This window comes from Oryza glaberrima, chromosome 5 (genome assembly GCF_000147395.1).
Source record: "Oryza glaberrima chromosome 5, OglaRS2, whole genome shotgun sequence".
NCBI classification, from domain to species: Eukaryota; Viridiplantae; Streptophyta; class Magnoliopsida; order Poales; family Poaceae; genus Oryza; species Oryza glaberrima.
Window position 1 is genome coordinate 20,621,531 of NC_068330.1, and position 25,329 is coordinate 20,646,859.

A 25,329-nucleotide genomic window follows, 5' to 3' on the forward strand; every position below is an offset into this window, starting at 1 on the left:
AAAATGATATAAAAATGATGCACTTTATTCATGAAAACGAAAACGAAAAATATTCTTCAAGATTGTTCTCTTTTTATATATGGAAGAATCATATGCGTATAATTCTTTACATGGCAGTATATAATATTAAACTACTTTGTTTATCTTGTTAAAGAGATAGACAAAGCATCCCCGCAAAAAAAAAAAAGTAGTTTAATGGGAAACGATTTTGCTATATATTTATCGACAAATTTTCTCCTAAAAATTTAACAGATATAATTACAGTACAATCGTAGTGTAATTACACTGTAACTTACATGTAATCACACTGTAACTATAGTGTAACTTGTATGTAACTTTCAAAAATCTCTTTGTAATATGTTATTTCGGTAAAATGGAGGTTGTGGGAACAAATCCTTACACATATGTTTGTGCTGTGATTTTTTTCTTCCTCACCAAAACAAATCTTGTAATAGATTTAACGATTCAAAATTACATGAAACTTATATACAAGTTACACTGTAGTTACATGCAAGTTACAATGTAATTACATATAAGTTACAGTGTAATTACACTATGATTGTACTATAATTACATCTGTTAAATTTTTAGGAGAAAATTTGTCGACAAATGTATAGGTGGTCCCAATGGGAAAATACACGCAGTGTTAAACATGAGTTGCCAACCATTCCAGCCCAGAATTTAAGTTAGGCGGGCCGCTCCAAATACACAATAGACGGGCCTGGTCAGACAAAGCCTATCATTCCAGCCCAAAAAGAAAAAGTACACCGAAGGTCCCTCAACTTGTCATCTACACCGAAGGTCCCCCAACCGCAAAACCAGATACACAGATACAGAGCATCCCTCAACTTACAAAAACTGTTGGTGTCAGCTGAGTCAACATGGGACCCACGTGAGCCCCACATATCAGCGTGGCCACATCATCATCCTCTCTTTCCCCTCCCCTCTCTCTCGCACACTTTTCTCCTCTCTCCACGCTGCGCCGCGCCTCCCTCCCGGTGCTCGCGCTCCTCCTCCACTTCCGCGTCCTAGCCGCCGCCGCGGGTCCCACTTCTCCCCCAGCGATTTCCCGCCTCGCGGGCCGCCTCCGCCTCTCCCGTCTATGGCCGCCGTCACGCTCCGCGCGCTCGGCAATGGCGTGCCCGACGTTGCAGGAGGGATGGCGAACGCCGCGGCGATGAGCGCGACGGCCCCGACGACGAACGCGGAGACGAACGTGGAGACTTCCTGGTGGTGAAGTGCGTCATGCCGAGGAAGCCCTTGAGCTGCTGCAGCACGATCACGACCGCCGTGCCACCCATGAACCCGGTGATTGCTGACCGCGACATGAAATCCATCAGGATCCTCAGCCTTGCAGCAAACACGGATCGATATATCAGTCAGGAAATCTCAGGAACACACATAAAGATCGGAGAGATCGGTCATATCGATCTCGCGTTACCTGAGGAATCCAAGAGTAGCCTACATGACGCCGGTGAACAAGGCCGACACGAAGACGAGCTGCGTGTACAGCCGCGGGTCGTCGGACGCCCTCACCTTGCCGCCGACGATGGATGCCACCAGCAGCGACGACGTGGCCACCGGCCCCACCCCGAGGTTCCTCGAGCTCCCCATCACCGCGTACACCAGCGGCGGCACGAAGCACAAATCTGTGTTCGCAACAATCAATCGACAAACGCATCCATCAAAGGTGTTCGTCCGCGACATGAACGGTTAATTTGGCGTGATCTAACAGAGGCCGATGACCGGAGGGATGCCGGCGAGGGTGGCGTAGCTGATGCCCTACGGGATGGAGAGGTTGGCGATGGTGACACCGGCGAGGAGGTCGTACCAGAAGCTTGCCGCGGAGTACCCCGCACCTCAGTCCAGCGCCGGCACGAAGTACCTCGCCACCCACCACGCGCGCTGCGCGGGCGGCATCCCGCCGAGCCGCGGAACGGGTCATCGGGGAAGAGCGTGTCCTTCAGCCCCGCCCGCACCGCCACGCTGAACGGCCGCGTCGCCGCCGGCTGCAGGTTCAACCTGGCCCTGCAGTGGCCCCAACGACGAACGTGGAGACGAACGTGCGACGGCGGTCGGCGACAGGCGACGCGGTGTGACGGCGGCGACGCTGGAGAAGGGAGGAGGCCGGCGGGTCGAGAGGAGGTCAGCGGGGCGACGAGAGAGAGAGAAGGTCCGGCGGCTGGCTCGCGGCCGCTCGCTCGCCCGCCGCTCCGCCGGCCACGCGCTTGCTTGCCACCATCGGCCCTCCGCTCCGCCGGCCGCCCGCTCGCTGCAGTGTTCTCCCGCTGCGTGTGCGCGCCTGCTGCCGCTTCGCTCCACTCCATCGGCCGGCGAGCGCTCACCCACCTCCTCGGGCCATCCTACGCCCCGTCCCGGCGCCGCTGCGGCCGGCCGAGGACGACATCGACCTCGGCATCCTCGTGCGAGAGCTCGCTCGTCGCCGCCCCCGCTCTGCTCGGCCGGCTCCGCTCTCTGCCGCGCCTTCTTTCTCCAGCCGCTCGCCACAGCCCACTGCCGCTCACCCGCCGTTGCTTCCCCCTCTGCAACCGGCGACCTCCCGGCGCTCGCCAGCCGCCGCTGCTCCGCCTGTCTGCTTCGCCACGCTCCTCCCCTGCCAGCCGCCGGCCGCGCTGGCCCCCCATCCTGCCGCGTCGAAGATGCTGGTGCCATCCACGCCCAGGGGAACATGAGAGAGGAAGGGAGATGGGGGGTGGTGACGTGGTCACCTGACATGTAGGGCCCATGTGTGTCCCACGCTGACTCAGCCGCCACATCAGATCAAACCGGGATTAAAACCACCAAAGGATGTAAAGTGAACGGTTTTGTAAGTTGAGGGATGTCATATATCTGGTTTTGCAGTTGAGGGACGATTTTGTAATTCGATGACAAGTTGAGGGACCTTTGTTGTACTTTTTCCGCCCAAAAACTAGGCCATTTGAGTAAGGAAAAAGTCCACTTTAACTCCTTTAAAAAGTAGGCCGAATCTAATTCGTACCCCTCAACCAGAAAAGGAAAAAGTGCACCGAAGGTCCCTCAACTTGTCATTGAATTACAAAATCATCCCCCAACCGCAAAACCGGATATCCGGTATCGCTTAACTAATCAAAACCGGTCACAATAGGTCCCTCGGCGGTTTTGACTCCGGTTTTATTCGACGTGGCAGCTGACACAGCGTGGGACCCACGTGGGTCCCACATGTCAGGGAGACCACGTCACCACCCTCTCTCTTTTTCCCCTCTTCTCTCCCTTCCTCTCTCTCTCTTTTTCCGATGGTTGCCGTCACGCGGGGAGGAGCGCGGTGGTCGTCTGCCTTCCCTCCTCCTCCTCCGCGTGCCGCGAGACGCCATTGCCGTGGCCGCGCGTCATCGTAGGGGTGAGGCGGCGACGCACGGTGGCGCGGCGGAGGGGAGGGCGTTGGCGGCCGCGATCACCGCGCCACCGTACGCCGAAATTCCCCCACCGTGTGGACGTCATCGCCTATCTTCATCTTCCCGAGTGCCACCAGCCGCCGAAATTCCCCCACCGCACGGACGTCCATGGCGCCGCCGCTCGCCGCCTCCCCCTCCCCCTCGTACCACTCCCTGGCGACCTCCACGACGCCGACGATGTGACGGGAGGCGGCGCCGGCGCCGGAGTGGTAGAACAGGCAGCGGTCGCCCCGGCGCATGGCACGGAGGCTGTTGATGGCCTGGCGGTTGCAGACGCTGTCACACGGCGCGATCTGTTTTATCTGTTCAGATTCAAGGAGATGACATCAGCAGCAATGTCTACTCTGAACCTGAGTTCATCTCCTCTGACCAAGCAACAGCTCCGATTTGGAGCCAACACACTCATTGCAGAACACGTCAGTGGATTCAGCTCTGCAAGGCCAGCTCCATCGCTATGCTGCTCCAGCTCTCACTAGCGAGCGGTCAAGCTGAGACCGAGGCGGTGGCCATGGCAGCGCGCCGGAAACCGGGTCGTCGCGCAGGCCGGCAGCTACAAGGTTGCCATCCTTGGCGCCGCCAGTGGAATCGGACCACGACCACTCCCCCGGCTCCGTCTTGAGCAGCTAGTAGTTGCAGTTGACGACGGTGGCGTTGGGTATTGCTTTCTTCGGCGGCAGCAGCGTTAGCGGTGGCAGCAGCAGCAGCAGCGGCAGCACCAGCCGACGCCCTCCCTCTGATAGGCGATGGCGGCCGCGGTCACCGCCGGCTTCTCGTCCGCGCCGCCGACCGCACTAGGGGGATGGGGAAGCCGGCGAGTCCGCGCGCTAAACAAGTCGCATCACCGTCGCCGACCACGCGTGCCGCCGCCCGTGCGAGAGTAGAGAGCGAGGGGGAGGAAGGAAGAAGAGAAACAGAGAAAGAGAAGAGGGGAAATAGAGTATACGTTGGTGTGGCACCCTAACATGTAGGGCTCACGTGGGGCCCACGCTGAGTCAGCTGCCACGTCGGACAAAACCGGAGTCAAAACCGCCGAGGGATCTATTGTGACCGGTTTTGATTAGTTAAGAGACGCCGGATATCCGGTTTTGCAGTTGGGGGATGATTTTATAATTCGATGGCAAGTTGAGGGACCTTCGGTGCACTTTTTCCACCAAAAAATCGGATAGAGTCGTCCTATCTGGTTCTTTGGTTTGAGTCGGCCTACTTTTTAAGGGTGTCAAAGTAGACTTTTTCCTTGGAGTAAAATTAACCAGCCCATAAGACCCCCCTGCGTGGGCAAAACAAGGCCGTCTTGATAGTAGATGGTGGGCCGTATGCAACAGTTCTCAAAGCTCGTAGAAGGAATAAATTGGTCGGCGAGTATAAAATTTGTCCCTAAACCAAATACCGATATAATGTGTCCATCAATTTTATAAACCGGATCACACGATGTTCTAGGCAGTATTATACCCGATTTTAGCTAACATGGCAAGCTAAGTCTAACGTGTGACCACTTGCCTGACACAGCCGCCTGTAAGAATGCCGCTGACACAGTTGCAGGAGAGGGAGGAGAACCCATCGTCGCCATTTTCGGTCGGCATGTTGTGCGTGCATGATCTCGGCAAACCGACGCGATTTATAGTAGCTCCCAGCCTCCGACCCATCGTCATGTCGCTAGCATGAGAACGCCAGGAGCTTGCACGCCCATGCCACAAGGATGAGGTTTAGGGCCGAGTTCAAGCAGAAGAAGATCCATTGGAGGAGAGCCTCAAGGTCACGCATGGTCCTTGAATCTGACGTCGCCGGCTTGATGCGCGCTCCCTCCGATTTTTCACCTTTGTCCCATTCCCACACCGCTCCGTGTTCACGGAACAGAACCACAGATGACACAAATCTAGCAAGAAAACCCTCGCAGCTTATCATGCCACATAATGCCACATAGACACCACGTATCACACAAGAAATTAAGAGACACGTCATACATAACTATATGACTGGTATTGTGGTTCAGAAAGGAAGTTCGGACTGGAGTCGACTAGTGGTCCACTCCTGTCTTCCGGCTAAAGTTCGGCACAACATGTTCCAGAAGTTTTTTTACCTCGCCAGCTGTCCATTGATCTGTCCCTGGCAGCGACGTGACGTCCCAGAGTCAATTAAGGTCGCTGGTAACAGCCAGTGCTCGGCTCGCTCCATCCCTCCGTCTTCCACGGCGCGAGACTCTCTCGACCGCTTCAGACTTCACATCAAGAATAGATGCGTGTGTGTGTCCAAACCTGTATGCTTCGCCATAACACACGACAATTGACAAGCGAAACGCCATGGGAAATATCCAAAAAAACTCTACTACTTGCCCTCGCTTGCACGTCACCCGTAAAACGCACCGCACCGAGCATCATTCCCAGCTGCTAGTGCTACCCACCCTGATCTCTCCTCAACCCCTACATATACACGCACACTTCAGCTCTCGTCGTCATACATCTGCTAGTGTGATCAGTGTGGGCACACGTTGCACACAGGAGTTTGAGGTTGAGGAGGAGATCGAGATGGTGCCCGCGGCGAGGAGCGGGTGGCCGGCGGCGGCGGCGGTCCTGGTGGTGGTGCTGGTGCTGTCCTCGCCGCCGGGGACTAGCACGGTGGTGTTGGCGAGGGCGGCGCTGTCGTGCTCGACGGTGTACAACACGCTGCTGCCGTGCCTGCCGTACGTGCAGTCGGGAGGGGCGGTGCCGGCGGCGTGCTGCGGGGGGATCCGGAGCGTCGTGGCGGCGGCGCGCACCACGGCCGACCGCCGAGCCGCCTGCACCTGCCTCAAGAACGTCGCCGCCGGCGCCGCGGGCGGGCCATACATCAGCCGCGCCGCCGGCCTGCCCGGCAGGTGCGGCGTCTCGGTGCCCTTCAAGATCAGCCCCAACGTCAACTGCAACGCGTACGTGAAAACCAAAAATCAAATTAACCTCTACTAGCAGTACTACCTCTGTCATAAAATAAGTGCAGCCGTGAATATTCGTGTCCAATGTTTAACCGTCCGTTTTATTTGAAAAAATTTGTGAAAAATTTAAAAATATTTAGCCATATGTAAAGTATTATTCACGTTTTATTATCTAATAGCAATAAAAATACTAATCATAAAAAAAATTAAATAAGACGAACGATCAAACGTTGAACGTGAATAGTGTAAAATTACACTTATTTTAGAACGGAGGGAGTACTTACTTTTTTCCCCCTTCGTTTTCTGCGTGAAATTTGTTGGTGTTTTTGGAACGGTTTTAATGTGTTGGTTCTGGACTTCTGGTGCAGGGTAAACTGAGGTGGAAGCAGCACTTTCGGCCCGCATGCGTGTGGGCTCAGGGGAGCCATGGCCCGTGGGCCGTGAATGAATAATCAACGTGCTTGTATGTACCGTGTCGTGTACTCAGCAGTTCACAAGTGTGCTTGTCCGATCAATCACCAAATTAAAGGACTCTTATGACTGTGCGCAATTGTGCATCGTGCTAGCGACCACTCAACTCAACTCATGCAGTTTCGTAGTTAGTCGCGTAAGGCACGTGGCGAGGTGCAGTGACCGTGACAATGACATGATCACGCTGTATGTTCTGAATCCTCTCATCTTCGATGCCTTTAGCGTCAGGAAGTGACGCACAAACGAAGGAAATAATGGGCAAAGCAGAAGACACAGGATCGAACGCAGCACTGCTCCTATCCTCCTTAGCACACATGCACTACAAAAAAGAGAGAGCATAAGCTCGACCGCAAAACACACAAACTCTCCAAAAGAGCATTTCAGGAGCCCCGGTCGGCGTCATCAGCAGCTAACGCAAGGCTGTTCGTGGCAATTGGAGTAGATTGCAGAGACACCGACACGTTTTTTTTTTTTTTTTGCACTTCTTTCTCGTGAAAGGAGGCCTGCGCTTTTGCTGTTCTGCACAGGGGCGGCTCACGGCCGTCGAAGTGACGACGGACCAACCAAACTAATTACCGCGGTGATCCAGACGAACTCCGGCACGTACGACGTGTGGAAAAATCTAATATGTTATATTATGTGGTTTTCTGATCTATTACATCAACCCTCTTATGTGGTATATATAGGAGTACATATGGGATAAAGACTTGGAGTATAATACAGGTAAGAGTAGATTTATCTCCAGAATTCTATCTTATCTCTAGGATTCTATCTCTAGAGTATATCTTATCTCTATAATTTGTATTTGACTCTTATCTCTAACCAACATATTCATATTTCTAACACGACGGACGGTAGTCGCCATCAGAACCGAGCACGCAGCAAAAGCTCGGCTAAGCTAACCTAGCTATGGCTGATGCTTGGCTTTGCCTACAAAGCAAACAAACAACCCCCCCCCCCCCCCCCCAAAAAAAAAAAGAAAAAAAAAGTCGCATGGGCACTAGCGCCATGGCGTGGCGCGCGTCCCTATCCCTGTAACAACTTCGCGCCATGCGCAATGGCGCAATTCAACTTGGGGGGGGGGGGGGGGGGGGGGGGATGAGATGCCCTTTTACAAGTACGCTCGCGCGCCCCGCGGCATCCATCGCCAAAGATGCGCGTCGCGATCGCTCGTTCGCCGCGCGCGCGCGGCTGCGTCTTCGTATATATCTGGCATGGCCGCGCGCGCCAGGGGCTAGGCTAGCTACCTCCATCTATCTACCTGGAGTTAGTGTAGGTGAGAGGTTAGGTCGATCATGGCGAGTGGTGTTGCGGCGCCGGCGCCGAGCGTGTTCGAGGCGGCGCGGCCGGCGTTGGAGAGCGGTGGCGGCGGTGGAGGCGCGCCGCCGCCGGGGAGGGCGGACGCGAGCTTCGACACCAACATGGTGATCATCCTGGCGGCGCTCTTCTTCGCGCTGCTGTTCGCCATCGGGCTCAACTCACTGGCGCGGTGCGCGCTCCGGTGCGGGGGCCGGGGCGCGGCCGCCGCAGGCGGCGGCGGCGGCGGAGGAGGAGGAGGAGCGGCGGCGGCCGGGGTGGGGTGCGGCGGCATCAAGAAGCGCGCGCTGAGGAGCATCCCGGTGGAGGTGTACTGCGGCGGGGAGGAGACGGCGGAGACCGACGTGTGCGCCATCTGCCTCGGCGAGTTCGCGGACGGCGAGAAGGTGCGCGTGCTGCCGCGGTGCCGGCACGGGTTCCACGTCCGGTGCGTCGACGCCTGGCTGGTCTCGCACGGCTCCTGCCCGACGTGCCGCCGCCAGGTGATCAGCGGCGGCGGGAGCACGCCGCCGCCGGACAGCGACACCATCGCCGTGGTCGTAGCATGATGTGAGAGACAAAAGATATACTACTCCAGTAGTCTTCGTAGCTAGCTGGGCTCCTGCCTGGCCTCTTTGGCGCCAATCCCTTCTAAAAAATATCTCGCTGATCGATCTGATCTCTCCGGATATTTTCCGGCGAACGGCTAGTGACTAGTGACTCATCAGCTTGTTGTGGCGAATGTATTGACGGGTGCCCAATTGGCCCAAATTGGTCACTGTATATACACGTTCGACATCGCCGTCCCGAAATGTACTGTACCACTAACATTTTCGTACGGCGCTCTTCTAAGAAACACTGTTACATTTGCGTACTCGCGTGTGCACGCACTGGATTTTCTCCGTGGCCACGCGGGTGCCCGTCGCCGTCGCCGCAGCTCGATCGGCGGGGGGGATTTTCGATCGCCGGAGTTGGGGAAGATCGAGCGGCCGCGCCGCGTGCGAGCGAGCCAACCGACGGAACAGCTAGCTGCGCGCGCGCGCGGGGCCAAGGCCAACGGCATGCCTTAATCCGCACGCGACGTGGATCGCGTTGCGGCAACCGTCGAGATTACGCCGTGTCGCCAACCCCGCGATTGCCACGGCTATCTGCTCTCGCCTACCTGCAAGAGCACGTACGCTCGAGTTCGTGCTGTCATGTTCATGTCTGCCTTTATTTTGCCAGTGGAACCTACTAGTAACATAAATATCAGCATATCGCCGTCAAATTATCCAACCATCACATATACAGTACGTAGACAGCGTCGTGCCGGATTAACGAGCGGCTCGATCCTGATCAAGTCCCCGGTTAAAGTTAAACAGGATGTAGTCAAGTGCAGCGTACAACGCAAAGCCCAGAGAACAAAAAGGAACAGAACAGTCAGGATCAATCAGCCTCGCCACCGTTTTGTCTTTTACTTTTCCTTTTCTTGTTTTTTGCATGGCATGTGGATGGATGAAGAATGACGCAGCAGTAGCATTAGTAGGAGTACTTTACAATTACCGGCTTTATACAGGACAAGTTAACAGAAGTAGTCCATGAGCTGCACCCGCGGCACCGTGGCCGGCGGGCCTCGCGGCGCGGCGGCGGCGCGCTCCATCCGTCGGCGGCGCTGCTCCCACGCGCTCCTGAGCCAGCAAAGCACCGGCTTCACCGCCTCGAGCCACCGGAGGAACACCGCCTCGACGACGTGGAGCCGGCAGGACCTCCACGGCGCCGTGCAGCCGTCTCCCTCGGCGCCGCCACGCTGCGGCGGCGCGACGGGGAACCTTGCCGGGCTCGGCTCGGAGTAGCACCGCCGCAGGACGATGGCGCGGTTGAGCTGCGCCTCGAACGCCATCCTCTCGTACTCGTCCAGCAGCGCGCTGTGCCGCCCGCCGCAGCCGTCGCTCACGTCGAGGCTGTACCGCGCCACCACGCCGCCACCGCCGCCGCCGACTTCGTCTTCCTCCCTTGCTCTCTCCATGTGTACAGTAGCCGTTGCCAACTGCGAGTACACGCGCGTGTACCATACCACCACATTGCGAGTGGTATTTAGGCAGCGTGGTGGTCCATGCCGCGGCGGCTACACCATTTTTTTGGAGCGAAAGCTTGTGCGAGCTTGACGTCGCAAGGACGGCAAGGATCGGTACTACTACTACCGGATGAGCTTGTTTCGTACGGATTCTTGTCAACGAAGCACGCATACATGCATGATGCATCGCATGCATGGTTGTAGCCGTAGATTCCGATGAAAATGAGACGGCGATCTTATCTCGTCTAGCTAGGCAGTTTTGGTTAGCCAGTAGCATAGTGGATAGAGAGATTTGTTGCCAAATTGATGGATGATTCTTCGCTGAGCTCGAATGTTCGATGTTGTAAATATTCAGTGAGGGACATATACGCAAGGAACCAACAAAAAACTTGCACCATAACTGTCATGTACGAGATTCCACCTCTGTCGCTTTTATTCCCTTGGAGAGAAAATTCCATGCTCTTCACTCTTTAGCAAAGGCATAATGTAAAGTTGCACACTGCATGTGCATTCTGCAAGCAACCTGCTGAATTTTGAGCTGAGCACAACTTTTTATTACTGAAGTAGTAGTACCACTACCACTTGCTATACTTGCTACTGCATTTGCCGTTTACTATTTTTTTTAAAAAAAGAAAAATCAGCAAGGTAACCTTATACGACGTTTTCAGAATAACATACAAATGATAGTTGTGCAGAAGGTATCTCAGTTGCCAAGCCCAAACGCTCCAGAAGGATAGATGCTCCACATTGCAGGCTATTTTTAATAGGTCCCACAAGTATCTCCCCTCTCTGCCTTTTCCCACCGATGGAGGAAGTTGAGGTGCCGGGGCACCGGACGGAACGGCGGCAAGACGGCCCAATTGATGAATGGATCCTCGAGCAGGAAGTGCCAAGCAGAGCGCGGCGACACATTGCCACATCTCCTTGCTATGGGCGGAAGTCGCGGGATAAGACACAGATGATAGCGCCACCAAGCTCGCTAGATCCAGCCTGGGGCTCGTCGGATCTAACCTCGGGCAATGGAGGTAGCTCGTCAGGCACGACGCAAGGATGGCAACAGCTCGACACAAGCGCCACCTCACTCCTCCCTTCTCTTACCGACACCTCCCTCTCCCCACCCGCCTCAAACTCCAACCGCCGCCGCCACCGCCTATCGGCTCTTCAAGACGATGAAGCCTTCCCACTCCCCGGCTCTGTCACCGTCCCGCTCCTCATCGTTGATGTGGCACGAGCACGGGTGGGGCAGATCGGGCCGTCCCATCGAGAGCCAGTGCAGATCGAGGTGGCAACACTAGATATGGAGCTTAGCGGCACAGACATGGAGCTCGGCGACAAACGGACCTAGCACTCAGTGGCGACGGACATGGAGCTCGATGGCGATGGCCTCGTCGTCCACGGCAATTCATCAAGTCATTTTTCCTCCCTTCCTCTCTCTCTCTCTCCCCCCTGATTTCTGCTTCCTCTCCAGCTTTCTTTGACAATGCCTCTCACTCCTTGTAGGGAGACACATTTTTCGCAGGGATGCACCAGTTGCCTATATGGAGGGGAATCTTCTAGGTGACAAGTTGAAGCTCAATACTACATAAGATGGACTGTAAAATGGCCTAACAAGTTATAAACATGAAGAGATGAAGAGGCTAAGAGAAAAGTAATTGAGACCACAATTATATCTCGAGCTTTGAATCTACGAGACTCGAGGTGGTTCCTTCGTGAAAATCACGAGTTATATACTACTTCCTCTGTTTCACAATGTAAGTCATTCTAGCATTTCCCACATTCATATTAATGTTAATGAATCTAAATAGATATATATGTCTAGATTCATTATCATCAATATGAATGTGAAATGCTAGAATGACTTACATTATGAAACGGATGGAGTATATGAGAATTATGAAAAGAAAAATAGAAATCAAGAAAAACACAAGAGCCGTCTTTTGTCATTCTTTGCTCTCTTTTCACTCAATGATTCATTATAATTTCCCAAAAAAATGTATATGTCTACTCATAGGGCTTTGGGGCCTTGTTGCCAAATGGTATAAGATGGATCATAACTCGTAATTATGAACTGCATCCTTAGGTATCAAAGTATGAAAAGATGCTTTTGTTATTCTTAATTTGCAGTTGCAAAGAATGTGGCCCTTTATGGTCCATCTAAATTCATATCACATCCTATACTAACTTGATTTATTTTAGAAAGAAAGTACTATATACATTACACGTTCAGCCCTTTTTTTTAAGAAGTTAATGGTAACAAGATCCTCGTAGAGTCCACGGGAGGAGTACTAACATTTTAGGGTGTGTTTGAGGAGAAGGGGATTGAGGAGATTGGGAAGATACGCAAAACGAGGTGAGCCATTAACTCATGATTAATTGAATATTAATTATTTTAAATTTTAAAAATGGATTAATATGATTTTTTAAAGCAACTTTCATATAGAAAATTTTTTAAAAAAACACACCGTTTAGTAGTTTGAAAAGCGTGCACGCGGAAAACGACGTGCATTCTCACTCCCTATCACCCAAACGAACGCAGCCTTAGACGTCCGGACGGGAGTTGGACGGATTGAATTCAACGCCCAACCTGGCCCACCAAAATTGCCGTATCTCTCAAGTACGAAGAGGAGTTTGAACGAAATTTCACCAAACCACCAAACCCAAAGACCAAATCACCAAGAACGCTCAAAAAAAAAAAGAAAAAGAAAAAGAAAAAGGAGGCAAAACGACCCACCCGCTTCACATCTCCCAAGCTCCTCGTCTCGTCCTCGTCGTCGCGCGGCGGCGCATCCAATCCCTCCTCGCTCGCATCGAAAGCGATAAAACCCTCGCGAAAATCTCGACCCCGAGGCGCGCCGATCGGATCGCCTCTCCTCTCCATCCCCTCTCCAGATCCCGATCCACCGGGGAGCCTCGGATCTCTCGCCGGAGGCCGGGCCCGGAGCGCGCGCGCGCCCTTTTTCGCGGGCAGATGCGATCCACGCCGCGCCCCCGCCGCCGGAGCCGACGACGAGTCGGCTGACGCCGCCGCCCTTCCCTGCTTCCGATTCTGCCCCGCGCGCCGCCGGTTCGATGGGCTACCGCAGGTTCGCCGCGGTTGTCGTCGTGCTCCTCCTGGCTTTGGCCCTGATTCCCGGCCCCGCGGCGGCGGCGGGTAGGGCCCTGCAGGGCGAGAAGGCCCGCCCCAGCGAGGTGAGGATTCGATTTCGAGGTCTTCCCGTTAATTGGTCTAGATTACTTAGCGCAATGGATTGGCATAGGCCATAGGGAGGACGAGCTCACTTAGTTTGTGTTGTTTGGATCTCTCCAGGCAGCTCCTGCACCTACCGTCGCTGCAGGTGGATCACATAAAGAATCGGCGAAATCGTCAAATGGCCAGAATCCTGTGACCAAGGAGACGCACCACCAAACGCCACCGCCGGCAAAGCCGCCGAAGGATCAAACACCACCGCCGCCACCAGCTGTGTCGGAGAGCAAGGGGCAGAAGGGGGATGCCGGTAATAACTCTGGGCACCCGGTGCCACCGACGGATGCGCATAAGACGAGTCCCCCGCCTGAAGGTCCCGGGCCAACTGGTGGGAAGGAGCAGGAAGGAGGAGCGGGTGGGGAGAAGAAGAATCCGACAGAAGAAATTAAGAAGGTGTTGAGTTGTGAGGATGCAGCGGAGAAATGTTCTGTTCCAGGAGAAATTACCGCTTGCCTTCAGGTTTTTAAGGATGGTAAAGCCACTAATTACCTTGGAAACTTCACTATGTTCAATTAATTGAGTTTCTGTTTGCTAAAATTTATTAGGGTAGACATATTTTTATCAACTGTATCTGTTGAGTAAAAAAAATGTTCTTCTGAATTAGTACCTTTTGCAAGTCCATTTGAGCCATGCTTGCATAGTTGCATTCAATTTGAGCCAGTTTTATTGCAAGGATCCAGCCAAGGACAAAAATAATGGGTTCATTTCACGTGTCTTGTTTATAAGCTGCAGTGTTTAAACTAGCCTATTCTGTAGAGCATTGTGTGTTGAATATTATTGATGATGTACTCAGTAACGTCAAATTTATAAGAACAGAACAGTGCAGTGTTGAATTAATTGCGATCGAAAACTGCAGGAGGTAACGTGAACATGAATAGATGGTGAGATTTATACAAAACAAAATGTATATGATGGAACAGTAGGAAACAAATTGTATGCATGCCTATGGATTACCAAAGATCCTATGAGTCATATTGTATCACTTGGACTAATGTTATGTGCAGTGTTCACCTAGTCGCTAAACGCTAGTCGGACGGCCACCTACTGACTAGCGACTAGGCTGATTAGGCGGCGACTAGACGGATTAGGCGAATTAGACGTTTTTTCTATTTCTTTCACACAAAAATACTGATTCTAGACATTCGGTACTCGGTAAATATAGGCATTTAGGCAAATAGCATAAATCATAGTTAAGTTCAGAAATCATCAAGTCCATACAACGCACTGACACTGCACACGAAGCATTGGGTTTAGTACAAATCTATAGGGATAGCGAACACATCAGTATAGCCACTGTACATGCACATCATAATTCATAAATCATAACTTTATAGATCTGACGGTCTGGAGCTAGGAGAGAGGAAGAAAAAATTAACTAGAACTGGAAGAACAGAGGAGGTGAGGTGGTGGAGGGGACCCTGATCCCCTGTTGGCCTGATCTAGGGTTGGCGTAGGCTGCTTGAGTGGTTCCGTGCTTGACTGCTTCAATCGGTGTGTTTGCCACCTCCCATTGACGGCAAGGATGAAGGATGAGATGGAGAGCAGGAGCAGCAGAGGAGGGGGAAGAGCGTGGAGCAGCAGAGGAGGAGAGGGAAGAACGTAGCGGTGCGGTGGAAGATCGATGGGCGCGGCGACGGAGCCGTCGCTCGTGGCGGTGTGAAAAAGGGGGTAGGCAGGGATTGCGCTCTCTCTCCAGGCTCTCAAATAAGGCAACCTAAATCCCCTTCTATACCGAGTCGGTCCCGCGTGGTGCTTCTAAATTTTATCACGCCCAAATTTTGATTTCTATCGCCTAGTCGCCGCCTAGACACACTGTCCCGTTGTCTAATTGCGCCTAGGCACCGTCCTGTCCAGGCCGCCTAGGACCGACTAGGACCGTCTAGGCGGTAAATCGACTAATTCACTGCCTAGGGTGTAAACTGGACAAATTGTCGCCGACTAGCGATTAATCACCGTCTAGATGGGCTAGGCGGCCGTTTAGGCGAACATTGGTTATGTGAATGGAACTGAGGAGAAATTTATTTTGGTGTTTGACACAAATGTACCTCATATTATTCTCATAGCTAAAATCAGTCAAGGATCTCTTGAATGAAGAACCTATGAGATGTCATAATATGGTTTTCAGGTCTAAGAGATCTGTAAGCTTAGACTTAGTTTGTTAAAAGTCTTTGGAGGTATGCCAGTTTCAAATACAAGTACCTTTCTGCAAAGAACTGAATGTCACCATAGATCAATAAAATGGCTATCTACAGTACCATAACTTATATTTTGGTTTACCATCGAAGTGTATTATCCTGTTATAATTTAGAAATATTAGTTGGCGTATGCTGGTTAGTGTTGCTTTTCTTGGTAATATTTAAGGTCAACATTGGACACAAGGGGGAATGCTAGAAGGGGATATGGTATGATGTTGTTGAAGATACACAGTTTAGTTTCCTCAGAGCGAACCAAGTAAATAATGCAAATTGAAGGCCTCCTTTGGCACATAGGAAATTTCCTGATTCCTGCAGGAATCGAACTGATTCCCGTGCGAATAATTGCTTGTGAAAACAAGGTCTCTAGGGACGTTGACAAACCTAAGAAGATTGTGAACTGTATTTGTAATTAAAAGAATTTCAATTTTTGGGTGCTGTACAGATATTTTGTGATAAATAATTTCTTGTGTTCTTATAGCATTTGTTTCAGGGTAGACAGGGATAGAGGATGGGAATCATAATATAGATTTCTACTCTATGCATGAACTTCACCTTTATCGATCTAAAAAAGCTTTGTGTTTATTTTTACAGGTTCAATTAGGCCATTTGTTGTACTCCAGAATGAAGGGCAGAATGATGTTAAGGTCGATGTTGTTATTGATGGTAAAATGCTGCCATTACAGCTGGCCAAGGGCTTCTCCAGACAGGTATCCAAGTTAGTTTGTTCTAACATTTCCATCAAGTTTCTTGAATATGCTGGTAGTACATTCTCAAACTTGAAATAGAAGGTGATAGTTACCTGAGCCCTGGTGTGCCATATATTTTATTGTTGATCACTTTAGGGCGTTGCATATATATGCTTCTCGGTTATTAATATGTGTTTGCGGTTTGGATTAGGCGATCAGCTAGATTGTCTGTGCAGACTAGTCCCAGGACTCCAAGCTGCATAATAGCTATTGGTTGCAACTGTTTTTCCCAGAAAAGAGTGGAGGACCATCCTCTTATTACTGTTAAGAGGGATTACAGCAATTTTATAACTGTTTACATTCATTCTAAGTGACACGGGCAAGAAACTAGGAATAAAAGCATAAAGATGTGTATGAATGCTTGAATATTTTGATACTTGACCTCCATAACAGACCAGTACGCCTAAGTCCCGGAGCATGGCAATATTTCTGGCATTCCTTATGAATATTTAAATTTTGATGAATGAATGCTCATCTTATTCTTCTACTTCTACAACACCAGTCTTCAGTTCCAAGCAAGTTGGGGTAGGCTAGAGAAGTAGAGGTGAAGCTTATCTTATTATAATATTATAAAATATTGACATTCATGTTTAACTTAATTTATTTCACTGTTTTTGTAACCCTTTTTCCATGCGATTTTAATATGTTAAAGATCCTGTTCTTGATTTGTATGATCTTGCTAAAATCAATTGCTCCATTTGTGTTACCAGGTAAACATAACCTATAGCAATCCAAATGGTGTAGAAATTACAGTAAAATCTGGGAAGGGGCAGTGTTCCTTACACACCAAGCAAACAGTTTTTGATTGGCAACAACAGTTTCAGCAGTTTGCAGCTTATGCAACACGCGCGAATCCAATCTACAGAGCCTCCTTCCTTGTTTTCACTGTTGTCTTGGTGGGAGTGGTCTGTGCTTGTTGCAAGTTTGCAAGAAGGCGTGCTAGTGGAGTCCCATATCAGCAACTTGAGATGGGAGCCCAAGCCCCCAACTCATCAGGCGTGGAAAACACTACAAGCACTGTGGATGGTTGGGAAGATGGCTGGGATGATGACTGGGATGATGAAGAAGCGGCAGCAAAACCTTCAGATAAGAAACCATCTGGAAGTATCTCTGCAAATGGCCTTTCTTTGAGACCTCAGACCAATAGCAAAGATGGCTGGGATGTAGATTGGGATGACTAAGCTGCATAGAATGTTGAGAAATGTGATCTGGACGAGCTGCAGAAAAAGCACAGACAAACTGATAGCATCTGTGATTGACAAGGTCACTCGCATTCTGGAAGATAGGTTTGTCTGTCTTCATACGGTTTGTACCATATTGTTCCACTACTACTTTTTGTTTCTAGGTTGATACACAAACTGTTAGTGGGTACAAATTGTAATTTCGGTAGTAACACAACAGCACGGTTTCTTAGTTACATGACCAAAACACGAACTGTAATTTTTTTGACAGAGGTAACTATCATTGTTTTCCATTCGTAAAAAAATCAGATTGAAAAACTCTTGCATTAGTATGCTACTGTCACTTCGCTTTAGTCTTTAGAGCTGTGCAGAAGCATTGCTCTCGCCCTTTCCAGCACTAGCATTCTTCACCTTTTTTTTGTCTCTTTGTCCGTTTCTTTTGCTCTGTACCATTCTTCAGCTTTTGCCTTTTGGCTTCCATTTAATATTCAGTTCAGGCTGTATTGACCTTGCGTGAATAAAGATGAATAGCATCTATTTTGACGCTTTTCTGAATCCCGTTGTTTCGTGTTTTTGCGTAACCTTTTGATTTCCTTGTCGCTATCTGGTTGTAACAATGAGCTCAAGGTGTCAATGTAACTATTGGCTATACTCATTTCCTTTTCTCACATGTCTCCTCATTACCAACTGCAATGGATGTTTTCCTTTTAACAATTAGCGTACATATATTGGTTCTGAGATCTCACAATTAAGGGTAGCACTTTAATCTTGTGAGTTGTACATGTCATGCTATTGTCGCTGTACCAAGCAGCATGAGTGACTTTTGACTCTTGAGTGGCAATCATTGATACAATTATGCTACTACCTATAGTTCAGTAATCAGTTGCCATCATCAGCCTCGCTTCGGATTATTGATCTGCAACAGTTCACATGTACTCCTTCGTTTCTGTTTAGAGTTTCCTGTAGCAGGCATAAAGCAGTAATACTGCGGCTTCTGGTATTATGTTCTCCTTGGCATTTTTCCACTCGAGCGGTTCAGTGATCAGTACTCCCTCCATTTCAAATTGATCTATATATTTCATAGGTAGCTAATAACTCTCTCATACTATATTTACTATAGCAACAAACTCAATGCATGCACCATTCCCACTATTTCCTAGCCAATAGCAAATTAAGATATTGCATTTAGATTATAAATGCTTATGTACATAGATGCATGCATCAATGTCCATTTACTCCAATGCATAAATAACGAATAGACCTAATGAATGAACTATGAATGAACACAAATATATAGATCATTTAGGAATAACCTTAAAAAAATTATATGTATATCAATTTGGAACGGAGGGAGTACTAACCAGAGGTGCAGGTACAGGTGCAGGTGCAGCTTACCTGCTCAAGACTAAAATGGCTTTTATCATATAAACTGCTCTTCTCTGATCTGTTCCAAGATGACAAGAATGGCTGGAGAGAGACCAACCCTTTTATTACCATCTCGTCTCCATGCAAGCAGTTGTACTAGTTGTTACCATCACTGAACAAACCTTTTCTTTTTTCCTCTGAACATCTTACCTAACCAGCTTATCACAAATCAGACTTCCTGCCATTCTTGTCCAAGTGTTCCTGAGCAAAGCTATGGCAAGCTAACAGGTGAAAGGCAAGGGGACCAACTGGGATTGCATTGTGAAAATGAAACACAGCCTGATGAACTGGGGGACACAACACACACACCATCAGTGATCAGTCAATCCATGTACTGATGTACAACGTCAACCGAGCTGTCACTGGTGCTTCTTTCTTTCGTCTACCAACCACGGCCAGCTTTGCTCCCCCTCTCTTCGCTGTGTTTCACCGTCTTTTTCTCTGCGTTTCTCCTCCGCTCGCTCGATCGAGGGATGCACATGCGCGCCGTTGGCGTCACAGGAAAATCGCTGCTGCTAAGCACAGTAGATGCCATTTGTTTATAGCTTAGCCCCCTGTTGTGTTGCTGCTTGATTTGATTGCCGCTAAGTTTGTTTACTGATTATTATTACGATAGTTGATTAGGATTGCAGCGTCATGTCATGAGGCGGGTATGCTCCATCGTCAGCTACAGTAAAAATTTAAAAATTTTAAACTTACTTTTAGAACTGATTTTGCAGTTTTTTTTTTTGCTGTAATTCATGTAACATGTTCTAGTACTGTTTTACTTTATGTGGCGTGAAAAAGAACTTGGAAATGCTCGGATATTTAGCCTGCATCGACTAGACGGCATATCTGCAGACTTACATAAATCCTTTTTTTTCAAAGTTTCTGCATCTAGGCATGTTGTTCGTCCAAAAATGTTGGCAGAACTCTTTTTTTTTTTCTCAGTTTTCATTCTCATATATCGTGGTGTACCAGACTCCAGACAGCTCAACAACCTTGTGTACCGCTTGTCCTACAGTGCTTCACCGGCACAAGTTTGATCTTATCGCCGGAGACGATTTCAAATCAGAAGTTGTTCTGAAACTGAACAGAAACACTGTATGTTCGGACAAAAAAATGCGGGTCTCTGTTTGCCCATTTGCCAAGCAGAGCATGCATGCCACTGTGAAAGATTCCGTTCTTCATTGCTCTCATACGGTGTGAATGTGCCACATTGCCTCTGCGTGGCAAAGGTAGACTAGAGCAGAGCACTGGCCGAGTTAGAAATCAGTACTACCAAGGACCAGTGCTAATTAATGGATTATTGATTTTGTGTAAAATTTACATGGTAACTTAAAGGGATTTAAACTTGCTTTTTTGGGGCAAGCGCCCTAGCTACCCTCCCCGTCTCTGCCCATAGGTTAGCAGTGTGAAATAAGCCGTGCTTTGTAGTGATATAAAATAAGAGTAACAATGGGTAGGCATTCGGTCTAACCGAAAATTTCGGTCTCGGTCTTCGGTCTTTTGGTTTTTTTGTCTTTGAAAAGTGAAGACCGAATTTCAGCACAAAAATGTTAGGACCGGCAAATTCAGTCTTGGTCTTTTCGGTCTCGGTCATGACCGAAATTCAACAACATTTTCATATATGCAAAGAAATAATGAAAATTTTCAACACAAAAATTACAAAAAAAATTCGTAAGCACTTATGAGTAAAGACTCTTATTAGGTTGCATGCCTAGAATAAGTAAGCATGTGAAAATTAGAGTTTAATCCTATTAAACATAATGGACTGTAGGTTGTATTTAGACATTTTTTGATAATTCGGCCTTTTCAGTCTATTCGGTTACCCGAGGAGACTAATCGAATTGACCGAACAAAATTCGGTCTTTCACTACGTAGGACCGAATTGATGAATTGATGACTGAATTTTTCGGTCTCGGTTTTTTCGGTTCTGTCTTCGGTTCGGTTTTTTTCTGCCCACCCCTACTGTAACATATACAATTAAATTATAGAAAGAGGACCACTTCACACTTTAAGCACGAAGATTAGTCTATTTAAGCCCTGAAGTATGAAATTGGGTATTCTATTTCCGAAGAATAGAAACCGAGTTAAATAATCCTATACTAATGATATAGCTGTGGTTTTTGCCACGTGGACTATGGAGGAGATAATGACATGATAATAGGGAAATGAATATTCTTTCAACAAGTGGAAAGGCTCGAGAATGATGTACAGTAGTGCGTATGTGGTAATTTTCTAGGCTTGCCAATTAGTGAGTGAAAAGAAACTATTGGATTGACTTGGGTTTAGTAGATTAATCTTTATGCATGCAAGTAGTACTGTCATTATCCCCATGGAAAAACTACCTACAAAACCATTCAAAGGGGTTATTTGAGCCACTTTCATATTTTTAGGAGTAGAATACTCAGTTTCATATTTTAGAGGTTAAATAGACCAAACCAACACTCAAGGGGTTATATAGACTTATTTCTAAAAAATCTATTAAAAAGTTGCTTTTAAAGTCGTATTAATCCATTTTTCAAGTTTAATATAATTAGTATTTAATTAATCATATGCTAATGAACACATCGTTTTGTGTATCTTCTCATCCTCTCCCTTCCTCTCAAACAAACATTCATACCTTCCCCTTAAGAGTACAACGTTGAGTAACATTTCTCATCCTTTGGTTTTTGCTAGGCAATACTATAATAACAAGATGAAAAAAAAGAAACTATATGTTGTTGGCCAGTTTCAGAAGAAGCTGAGATCCACAATTATCCCCACAAGCACCACAAACAGTCATACCACTTGCTTAAAAATTCGAACAAACAAACGAACAAACCAATATTCCGCAGTAAGGAAATGCCTAAAAAAAGAAGAATTCAAAATGGCCATCTTCCAAAATTCATGCTCGGTGCTCTCTGCTCTGGGACCGGGTGGCATTAATGGCACCCAACAAAACCAAACAAAGCAACCACCTCGCACACTACACACACAGTGCATCTCCACGCCGCCACGCGCGCCCACGCTAGAATCCAATGGACGAACACCTCGCCGCCGCTTGATCCCCTTCTCCTCCTCCTCCCCAATGGCCGCCCTCCTCCTCCTCACGCTCGCCGCCATCCTCGCCGCGGCGGGCGCCGTGAACGACGACGTGCTCGCGCTGGTGGTCTTCAAGTCCGGGGTGTCCGACCCGGGGGGCGTCCTGGCGGCGTGGTCGGAGGACGCCGACCGCGCCTGCGCCTGGCCCGGGGTGTCGTGCGACGCGCGGGCGGGGCGCGTCGACGCCGTCGCGCTCCCGGCCGCGGGGCTCTCCGGCCGCCTCCCGCGGTCCGCGCTGCTCCGCCTCGACGCGCTCCTCTCCCTCGCGCTCCCCGGGAACAACCTCTCCGGCCCGCTCCCCGACGCGCTGCCCCCGCGCGCCCGCGCGCTCGACCTCTCCGCCAACTCGCTCTCCGGCTACCTCCCCGCCGCGCTCGCCTCCTGCGGCTCCCTCGTGTCGCTCAACCTCTCGGGGAACCTCCTCTCGGGCCCCGTCCCCGATGGCATCTGGTCTCTCCCGTCGCTCCGGTCGCTGGACCTCTCCGGCAACCAGCTCGCCGGAAGCGTGCCCGGGGGATTCCCACGGAGCAGCTCGTTGCGCGTGCTGGATTTGAGTCGCAACCTTCTCGAGGGGGAGATACCGGCGGACGTCGGCGAGGCCGGGCTGCTCAAATCGTTGGATGTCGGGCACAACTTGTTCACCGGCGAGCTGCCGGAGTCGCTGCGTGGGCTCACCGGGCTGAGCTCTCTTGGAGCGGGCGGGAATGCGCTCGCCGGCGAGCTCCCGGCGTGGATTGGGGAGATGGCGGCGCTGGAGACGCTAGATTTGTCCGGCAACCGCTTCGTCGGCGCCATCCCAGACGGCATTTCGGGCTGCAAGAACCTGGTCGAGGTCGACCTCAGCGGCAACGCGCTCACCGGGGAGCTCCCGTGGTGGGTGTTCGGCCTGGCGGCGCTGCAGCGCGTCTCCCTCGCCGGCAACGCGCTTTCCGGCTGGATCAAAGCTCCCGGTGACAATGCCTCAGCGCTACAAGAACTGGACCTGTCGGGCAATGCCTTCTCCGGCGTGATCCCGCGCGAGATTGCGAGCCTTTCAAGGTTGCAGCATCTGAACCTGTCCTCAAACACCATGACCGGGAAGCTTCCGGTGAGCATTGGACGGATGGCATTGTTGGAGGTGATGGATGTTAGCAGAAACCAGCTGAGCGGGGGCGTCCCACCGGAGATCGGTGGTGCGGCGGCGCTCCGGAAGTTGCTGATGGGGAGTAATTCACTCACCGGGATCATCCCGCCGCAGATTGGGAATTGCAGAAACCTGATCGCATTGTAAGTGATCTTTTTTTTTTCCAACATAACTTGGTGGCTTGCTGTTACACTAGCAGTAGCTTCTACTTTGTTTTTTCTTGTGTTAGCAGCTAGCACTTGCCTGCTCTCTGGTTCCTAGTTTCAGATGCCATGGAGAAAGTGATGTCTATGTCTTATTTTCTGTTTGGAAGCACTAAGCCAGCAATGTCGGAACCATGCCTGTCCTGTTGCTTTGGTCGTATCCTAGTGTCCGTATCCTTGCTTTTTTCTTGGATACACTAAAAAAACACAAGTCAAATTACATAAGAAATTCGAATGCTTCTTAAAGAACATATAAATTACAATGAACAAGGCAAATCATGTTGCATCATTACTATCGAAATCTTGGCACTATTTCAGCTGATGTGTGTATGGCTCTTTTGTGGCATTGCAGGGATCTATCACATAACAAGCTTACAGGACCTATTCCTGCGACCATAGGCAACCTCACCGGTCTCCAAATGGTCGATTTCTCGGAGAACAAGCTGAATGGAACCCTGCCAGTGGAGCTCTCTAAACTCGCAAACCTTCGAGTCTTCAATGTCTCCCACAATCTGCTATCAGGAAACCTCCCCATCAGTCACTTTTTTGATACTATTCCTGATTCTTTCATCTTGGACAATGCTGGACTTTGCAGCTCACAGAGAGATAATTCCTGCAGTGGCGTCATGCCAAAGCCAATTGTATTTAACCCTAACGCCTCATCAGATCCCCTCTCAGAGGCTTCCCTAGGTGTCCCCAGCAGCCAGCACCACAAGAAGATCATATTGAGCATCTCTACACTGATTGCCATTGTGGGTGGAGCGTTGATTATTGTTGGCGTGGTAACCATCACAGTGCTCAACCGTCGTGTCCGCTCTGCAGCCTCCCACTCTGCAGTTCCCACTGCACTATCAGATGATTATGATAGCCAATCCCCAGAGAATGAAGCCAACCCTGGCAAGCTTGTCATGTTCGGCAGGGGCAGCCCAGATTTCAGTGCAGGTGGGCATGCTCTGCTGAATAAGGATTGCGAACTTGGGCGAGGAGGCTTTGGCACAGTCTACAAGGCAGTTCTAAGAGATGGCCAGCCTGTGGCCATCAAGAAGCTGACAGTGTCAAGCTTGGTCAAGTCAGAGGACGAGTTCAAACGGCAGGTTAAGCTTCTTGGAAAGGTGCGGCACCATAATGTTGTTACCCTCAGAGGCTTCTACTGGACTTCCTCACTGCAGCTCCTCATCTATGACTTTGTGCCTGGCGGTAACTTGTATCAGCACCTGCATGAGTCCTCAGCAGAGAGATCGGTTTCATGGATGGAAAGGTTTGACATAATAATCGGCGTAGCCCGAGCCCTTGCACACTTGCACCGCCATGGGATAATCCACTATAATCTGAAGTCAAGCAATGTCTTGCTAGATAGCAACGGCGAGCCAAGGGTTGGTGACTATGGCCTTGTGAAGCTGCTGCCTATGCTGGATCGCTACGTGCTGAGCAGCAAGATTCAGAGCGCGCTAGGGTACATGGCGCCGGAGTTCACATGCAGGACAGTCAATGTCACAGAGAAGTGCGACGTCTATGGTTTCGGGGTGATAGTTCTCGAGATCTTGACAGGCAGGAGACCAGTCGAGTACCTAGAAGACGATGTCGTCGTGCTCTGCGATGTGGTGAGAGCTGCACTCGACGATGGCAGGGTTGAGGACTGCATGGATCCACGGCTATCAGGTGAGTTCTCCATGGAAGAGGCTATGCTGATCATCAAGCTGGGCCTTGTTTGCACGTCTCAGGTGCCCTCCCACCGGCCGGACATGGGTGAGGTAGTCAGCATGCTTGAGATGGTGAGGAGTTCTCAGGGTACCCCAGAGGATGATCTGGTTTGAAATCTATTTTTTGGTTCCATTTCTCTTTCCCTTTGTTAGTTCGTTTTTTTTTGGATAGATGGGATGATTGCAAAGACCAAAGAATGTAAGGAGATGGCTAGTGATTTGGCCTGCTTGCAATTTTTCAGGGATGTGAAGCTGTTGCTTCGGGTCAGTTCTTGGTCCCTTTTCTAGAA

At 50.0% G+C, this 25,329-nt stretch overlaps 4 protein-coding genes and 1 pseudogene across 4 annotated transcripts; 4 read left to right on the plus strand and 1 right to left on the minus strand.

The window, feature by feature from the left end:
- Positions 1-602: 602 nt before the first annotated feature.
- Positions 603-2,654, minus strand: LOC127773368 (uncharacterized; annotated as a pseudogene).
- A 3,162-nt stretch (positions 2,655-5,816) lies between these two features.
- LOC127772888 (non-specific lipid-transfer protein 1-like) lies at positions 5,817-6,886 on the plus strand. Its single transcript, XM_052298878.1, has 2 exons — positions 5,817-6,333; positions 6,705-6,886. Exons 1-2 carry the CDS (start codon positions 5,954-5,956, stop codon positions 6,712-6,714), a joined length of 390 nt encoding a protein of 129 aa, XP_052154838.1. The 5' UTR covers positions 5,817-5,953; the 3' UTR covers positions 6,715-6,886.
- A 1,001-nt stretch (positions 6,887-7,887) lies between these two features.
- Positions 7,888-8,899, plus strand: LOC127774448 (RING-H2 finger protein ATL74-like). The gene has a single exon (XM_052300700.1). It carries the CDS (start codon positions 8,103-8,105, stop codon positions 8,670-8,672), a length of 570 nt encoding a protein of 189 aa, XP_052156660.1. The 5' UTR covers positions 7,888-8,102; the 3' UTR covers positions 8,673-8,899.
- A 3,935-nt stretch (positions 8,900-12,834) lies between these two features.
- LOC127772652 (uncharacterized) lies at positions 12,835-17,859 on the plus strand. The gene is made up of 4 exons (XM_052298605.1): positions 12,835-13,345; positions 13,464-13,872; positions 16,187-16,302; positions 17,052-17,859. Exons 1-4 carry the CDS (start codon positions 13,226-13,228, stop codon positions 17,520-17,522), a joined length of 1,116 nt encoding a protein of 371 aa, XP_052154565.1. The 5' UTR covers positions 12,835-13,225; the 3' UTR covers positions 17,523-17,859.
- A 3,907-nt stretch (positions 17,860-21,766) lies between these two features.
- Positions 21,767-25,329, plus strand: LOC127772649 (probable LRR receptor-like serine/threonine-protein kinase IRK). Its single transcript, XM_052298602.1, has 2 exons — positions 21,767-23,279; positions 23,692-25,329. The coding sequence occupies exons 1-2, from the start codon at positions 21,799-21,801 to the stop codon at positions 25,151-25,153; spliced, it is 2,943 nt and encodes a 980-aa protein (XP_052154562.1). The 5' UTR covers positions 21,767-21,798; the 3' UTR covers positions 25,154-25,329.

What these genes read in the sequence shown, in the direction of transcription:
- LOC127772888 (XM_052298878.1), top strand. Translation starts at nt 5,954, where the DNA reads ATGGTGCCCGCGGCGAGGAGCGGGTGGCCGGCGGCGGCGGCGGTCCTG.
- LOC127774448 (XM_052300700.1), top strand. Translation starts at nt 8,103, where the DNA reads ATGGCGAGTGGTGTTGCGGCGCCGGCGCCGAGCGTGTTCGAGGCGGCG.
- LOC127772652 (XM_052298605.1), top strand. Translation starts at nt 13,226, where the DNA reads ATGGGCTACCGCAGGTTCGCCGCGGTTGTCGTCGTGCTCCTCCTGGCT. An exon ending in AGAAGGCCCGCCCCAGCGAG is followed by an intron (nt 13,346 to 13,463) that starts GTGAGGATTCGA and finishes GGATCTCTCCAG; the next exon opens with GCAGCTCCTGCACCTACCGT. An exon ending in CCAAGGGCTTCTCCAGACAG is followed by an intron (nt 16,303 to 17,051) that starts GTATCCAAGTTA and finishes TTGTGTTACCAG; the next exon opens with GTAAACATAACCTATAGCAA.
- LOC127772649 (XM_052298602.1), top strand. Translation starts at nt 21,799, where the DNA reads ATGGCCATCTTCCAAAATTCATGCTCGGTGCTCTCTGCTCTGGGACCG. An exon ending in TGCAGAAACCTGATCGCATT is followed by an intron (nt 23,280 to 23,691) that starts GTAAGTGATCTT and finishes GTGGCATTGCAG; the next exon opens with GGATCTATCACATAACAAGC.